Source organism: Limulus polyphemus, unplaced genomic scaffold, assembly GCF_000517525.1.
Source record: "Limulus polyphemus unplaced genomic scaffold, Limulus_polyphemus-2.1.2 Scaffold3094, whole genome shotgun sequence".
In the NCBI taxonomy this organism is placed as follows: domain Eukaryota; kingdom Metazoa; phylum Arthropoda; class Merostomata; order Xiphosura; family Limulidae; genus Limulus; species Limulus polyphemus.
This window is the reverse complement of record NW_013668704.1, coordinates 22,142-28,584: the sequence shown is the minus strand read 5'-3', so window position 1 is coordinate 28,584 and position 6,443 is coordinate 22,142. Positions and strand designations below refer to the sequence as shown.

The 6,443-nt window shown below is 36.9% G+C and overlaps 1 protein-coding gene across 5 annotated transcripts in view; it reads right to left on the bottom strand.

Annotated features, from left to right (window-relative positions):
* LOC106468641 (liprin-beta-1-like) overlaps positions 1-6,443 on the bottom strand; it is an 88,622-nt gene that overhangs the window by 61,367 nt on the left and 20,812 nt on the right. Inside the window, exon 1 of one of the 5 annotated variants that reach the window (XM_022396991.1) lies at positions 1,677-4,740. The exons of 2 other annotated variants lie outside the window; for them this stretch is intronic. In XM_022396991.1, coding sequence (XP_022252699.1) covers positions 1,677-3,656 — 1,980 coding nt within the window. In that variant the 5' untranslated portion in view covers positions 3,657-4,740. Of the gene's footprint in view, positions 1-1,676; positions 4,741-6,443 lie in introns of those variants that run through there. 2 more of the 5 variants (XM_022396990.1, XM_013929069.2) reach the window with 2 other exon arrangements.

Sequence of the window (6,443 nt, the reverse complement as noted above, 5' to 3'; positions counted from 1 at the left end):
AAGACATTAAATAATAACTACTGTGTCCACTAACATTCACATACACCAAGAGAAGACATTAAATAATAACTACTATGTCCACTAACAGTCACATACACCAAGAGAAGACATTAAATAATAACTACTGTGTCCACTAACATTCACATACACCAAGAGAAGACATTAAATAATAACTACTGTGTCCACTAACAGTCACATACACCAAGAGAAGACATTAAATAATAACTACTATGTCCACTAACATTCACATACACCAAGAGAAGACGTTAAAGAATAACTACTATGTCCACTAACATCCACGTACACCAAGAGAAGACATTAAAGATATTTATTAAATTCGGAATTAGATTTTATTTCTTATATATATATATATATATATATAAGAAATATATATATATATATAGAAAGAAAGATTTGATCAAAACGTAAACATGGTTGATCTATCAAACCACTAAAACAGAAGAACGCGAATAAAAACTTGACTGATGTTACATATTCCTCAATGTTTGTGCATACCTAACATGATGTAGACTGGCTTTACGTCTACTCTCTCTTCAAGAGCGTGTAACAAAAACTATATATATCAACCGAAGCACTTTGAAGGACTAACAGTTTTATACGTTAAGCTTATCGTCAAGCGACGTTGTCTTCAAAAAAAAAAAAAAAGATATGCTCCACACAGAAATAAATACTTACATAAGGCTTTTCAAATAAACCATTAAATACCAGTAACGTATTTACTGGGATTAAAAACCAACCGATTATAATTAATTAGTGCATTTTTTCCTGCTGAGCAGTGCAAAGAAACTTGTTTAAACAAACTAATATTTCCACATACTTAAAGGCAACCCTGAATATTATCGTTCGTACCAAACATAATAATTTGAAACATTTTTTGTTAGAATTTATGCACAAAGCTACACAATGGGCTATCTGTACTCTGACTACAACGGGTATCGAAACCCGGTTTCTAGCGTTGTAAGTCCGCAGACATACCGCTGTGCCACTGGGGGGGGGGGACATTTGAAATATACAAACACGAATATACATTTCATCAAGAAATCAATCGACATTCGCATCTACATGCAATTAGCGTATTTTATAAATCAAATAAATAGTAATCAAAATTATTCCAAATTTCAGTATTGTTCATTTTTCGAACCCGAATAAATAACACCCAGATCTGTTGACTAAAAACTCTAATCATTCTTCATCTAATTTTACAAACCCTCAAAATAAAGAAGATCGATAAAACAAAATAAAAAACGAACTCAAAAGTATGTGGAGTAGAAAAGAGGGTGAAAGTAACCTGTATGTGTGACGAGGTTTTTTTTTGTAATTCAAATTGATTAAAATTATTTTTCGTATTCTTTTATGCACAAAGATAAAGTCGAAAGTCAAGTTGCATTTTTAATAATTCTTTACTTAATCAATTTTTGAAAAAAGTTTTTAATTTTTTATTAAAAACGTATAATATAAAGCCGAGAAGATGAAATACGCCTACACTGAAACAACATACAAATACAGAGGTGCATAACTACATAATTAGAACGTGAACATTAAAAAGCAAGATCATTTTTGTACTAATTTCTATTCTATCGGCACTTTTAACTGGTATTATTAAGAATTATACCACGGATAATCACAAAACTAAACTGATATAAAAATTAACCTACCCCGTAAATAACCGGAGTACAACGACCTGAACAACATGGGTTCCTTTCAGAACGGCACCAGTACGGCGAGGATCCATGATGACAATAGGAATAATAAGAATGCCAATAACAGCAATCTCCGGGAGGTGGGAGACTATTTCGATTTGTTCTGTTTGTACATCGTGTGGGTGTGTAGCATTGAGGTCGGTATACAACGTGATTCCATTCTTCAAAACGGGACAAATCAGCATGTCCCGGTGGAGGGGGTGTTGGCCCACGACTGCTGCTCGGAGTTCCTCCTCCGCTCATTCTCTCTGCATCACTGCCAAGTCTGGAACGGAACTGGGGGCTAACTGCTATCTTGTCTCCAACAGTCCCCAAGCTTCTTCTTCCCCCACGACTCTTGAGGTGATTATTTATACCTGGAGAAGAGGGTTGGTATCCATCATAGCTTCCATATCGTCCTGCCTTATCTTCTGGTATTGGGCTCTTGCAAGAACTCGTTGAACTTCGACGTGAATTTCCTGATGGTGGTTTGTTAGGGAAAAAACCTGCCACTTTCAGCTGATCTCTTTCATTGTTTGCCCGACAACTGGGGTGTTCTGGCTCGGGAGGCTCCACCTCCACTTGATAAGCTACTTCTCTGTAGTGTTCAATACGCGGGATGACTTTTCTTCTACTAGGAGGTCTAAGAAGTTCTGCTGACGATGTAACTAAGTGATTTTCGCTTCTGTTATCAGTGTTGCCATTTCTCCTCGAACCACTTTTACTTACTTCATTAACCTTGTAACTCTCAACCTCATTATCTGAATTACAAAAAACTCTTGGAATAGATTGTAAATCATAGGGAGGTTCTCCTTTCAAATTAATACTTTCGTAATATGAATCACCAAGTGCATCACATACAGCACGTGAGCCAAATCTTCCACGACTATATTTAGTAGCATCCTGGGAATCCATGTTATTATTTCTTTGAGGTCTCCTACTTCCATTTATTGGAGATGTCTGTCTATGGTGCTCCAAAGTATAGTTAACAGGTGGAGCTAAATAATCGTCACTATGAGCCTTATAAGGCCCACTTTGTTTGTAGCCAGCAACACCATTAAAACTTCTTTTATACGCTTCATTATTATTTTCTAAGTGATTTTCTCCATAATAGACTTTTTCTGGGGAAACTTCAGAAGAATATAAACATTTGTTATCTGCATGTCTATCTGAAAAACAACTCGTAACGTTATCATAAATCGAAGTTCTGTTCATATCGGCCTTGCATAATGGCCTTCCAGCTTCGTAACTCATTGGAGAATATCGACTTCTGGATGGTGAAGTATTTTCTTGACAAGAATCTTCACCTTCTTTCCAACAAAAAGAGACTGTACTTTCGCTACTGTCAGAGTGGCCTTCGTCCATCATGTTTTGTCTGTCTTCTGCTGCCCTTTCTCCATCCTCCATGGTTCCTGGAGGAGGAGGAGGAATGAAAAACGAATTAAACTGTTGAGAAACAGGCTCCATTTTACTTCTCGCGTTGTCACTTGTCAAAAAACTTTCTACTGGGTGATACGTAGTGCGATCCTGAATTGACTGTGTTTCATCATGATATTTCTGGTCTGGCTGCAACAGAACGTTTTCACTAACAGTTCTGTGAGCTTCATTATTGGAAAGACAAAAAGTTTCAACCTCCTGGAAAGCATCCAAACTGGGTGATGAACGGACAGACACAGGTGGAAGTGGCCGTAGGGGCGTACTGGTTACAATGTGAGTAGATTCGATAACGTTTCTGTCTCTGACAGTCGAATAATTAACACGGGACGCCCTGCTAGCACTGGGCTCATGTGCAGACAAGTCAGCTCTCTCTTGCTGCACAAGACGCGCAGATTCAGGATAGGATTGCAACGCTCCTCTATTGATATTTGCGGGATTTCGACGCGGCGGAGTGGGCGGTCGCTCCGTCTGCTTTTTCGACGGACGTTGTTGTCGAGGCGGTAAAGGTGGACCATTCATCGCAGCATGGTTTAGGGGGTTGGCTTTTCGACACCAAGCTGCTTATGTCATCGATGTCTTCTCGTGTATACAAACTTCGTAATTTCACCCTAGTAGACTCGTTTTACCCAAAAAGCACAGTCTTTGAGATTTGTCTACCATATCAAAAACTAACTATATTAAAAACAAAAACAAACATTTATACACGCACTGGAATCTCGTTTGGCTAACAACTCTTTAACCCAACGTTAGAAAATGGAAAATTTCTTAAAACAAAATATAGATACTGACAGACTGGAATAAAAGCCACCGCGTTAGTACCAACAAACACTATACAAACCTTATAGGTAAATATAACGTTATGTATGTGGCTAAACACTGAGTTTGTTTATATGCAGACCTTCTGGATCCATGTCAGTGTTCTGTGAACAAATCTTGTTATTGAAGGTTCTCATAAACTCCATATCCAAACTTTAAATACAAAAGATGTTCCGGTAATGCCAACATGGGAGACTTTATCATAAAACAGTTTTCGCGATTCTTCATTTTCTCTCTCTGCGTGACAGTGCTTATGTAGTATTAAAAATGTCAAGCTGAATAAACGAAGAATATGGCAAAATATGACGAACCATGTCAAGTTTTATCTACTATATATTCTATCCTGCACGAATAGAATCAATTTAGACTCACTCTTGTCCTCGCGTGCTCCCGAATTTTCCTACGTAATAACACCATGAAGGAATGTTACATATAGACTAGACTATTATAGGCCTGGTGTTAAAGGATGTTTAACATTTATAACTCTGGTACTCAAGTGTCGTATATCCTTTAAAATAACTTCGAATATTAAGAACATTGACTGCTGTGCATACGCATATTAAAGTATGAATGAGCTAAATCCATAAATATTAGACCCCAAGTACTAAAATATAAAAATCTCTTCCAGTTGCAAGCGCCGAGAAACAGTCGATTCAAAACTCCGAATCGGAGGCTGTGCATGGATGTCAACGAGAGCACACTTTAATACGACCAACACTGCACGACACTCTCCAGAAACTACATGACAGTCTCGAGAAACAGCAAGTAGTACAAAAATGACCCTGGGTCAACCACGTGGGTATGCGTTCCAGCACACAGTTAGAAAAGGCTGCGGAAATAGTCGGGAGGGAGGGGTATTCACTAGCCACTCCATCCTCCCTTTCCTGTTCCTCACAACTATCGACACTGGCATCGAGTTTAATCTACTTGTTGAGAATTGGATGAATGTTTATATATTACTAATGACCTTTACTGTTCAGTCAGCCAGTCATCAACCCTGCTGCGCGACAAGTCAGTTTTTTTTTACTGCCATGAAACTTACAAAACACAACTGATCAGACATGTAATTAGCATAAAAATCTAAATTGAAAATATAGTTTTTATATGGTAGCGTGAAACCTAAAGCACTTAAATTTCAGTACATGAGAATGTGCAAGCATTTCAATAATTTATACTAACTTAATAGTTGATGCTTTAGCAACAGGCCCAATTTGTATCAGTAAAGGAACACACACACACACTATACTATATATATATATATATTGTGTGTGTGTGTGTATATATATAAATATTTTATAAGAAATGAGCAACTAGAAAGCTTAACAGCTTGTTTCCTAGTGCACAAATATCTATTCCCCACTTACATGCCTGTCTTTAGGCTCGTGCACATCTGCTTCCCATGTACATGCCTGTTTTATAGCTTACATCCCTACTCTATATATTCTATATCTGATTATTCCTTTTTTGTCTTTTACAGTTTTAATTTAAAAAAAACAAAAACAGACATATATTCGTTATTATTATCCACAAGCTATATCTGATCATAGGGTTAATCACTGTTCAGAATAAATACGCTCGTTTAAATATGTATATAACTTAAACATAAGTTATATACATATTATTACCAAGCTACTCGTTATTTAAAAGTTATACATTCCATTATGAGGCTACTCTTTATTACTTACAAGTTATATCCAATTATGAGGTTTCCTTTTCGAGCGTTTAAACAATTGCAAATGTAACCGAAATCAACAAAGTGAATAACAGACATTTGGAAACAATATTAAGTAGGCAGATGCTCATCAAATTTCCTTGAGAATGTAGAATTTCCACGACAAACTCGCGCTTAGATCAGACACTTTACAATCTTGGCACAGAAAAACGAAGCAATGGATATACAACAAGCATGATGTTTACGTAAACATCAGTAATATGTTTGTGTGTGAGAGAATTTCGCGCAAGGATACAAAACGCAATATTTACGCATAGTTGTCTCTAATTTTGAATGGACAGGCTAGAGTGAAGGCAACTTGTAAGCAGCACCAACCGCCAATTATTAAGCTATTTTCGTCTAATCGAACATTGGGATTTGACCGCCACTCTCAGAGCGTACCCATGGCCTCAAAGTTGCGGCAACGAGTTGTAAACAGTGAATCCTCGGATTAATAATCCGGGCACGTTAACCTCATAGCCACAATGTGTTGACTTGACATAGTTAATAGTCTCAAATAACCTAAAAAAGTTTGACCCTCTGTTGTTTCTCAGTAAACATTTCTTGAAATCAAGTTAATACCCAATAGTAAGACGATCTGTGAGGCCTGTTTCTAATTCTGTTCTTATGCAAACCTCAAAACGGAGTGTTGTTCCAATTATTCTGTGCTTAGATAAAATATAAATTTTAATATGGAAATATGTGATCACACCATTCAATCTCCCGTGTTTACACCTAAAAACAAAATAGTAAGTTTAGTCGATGTAAGTGATAACTAC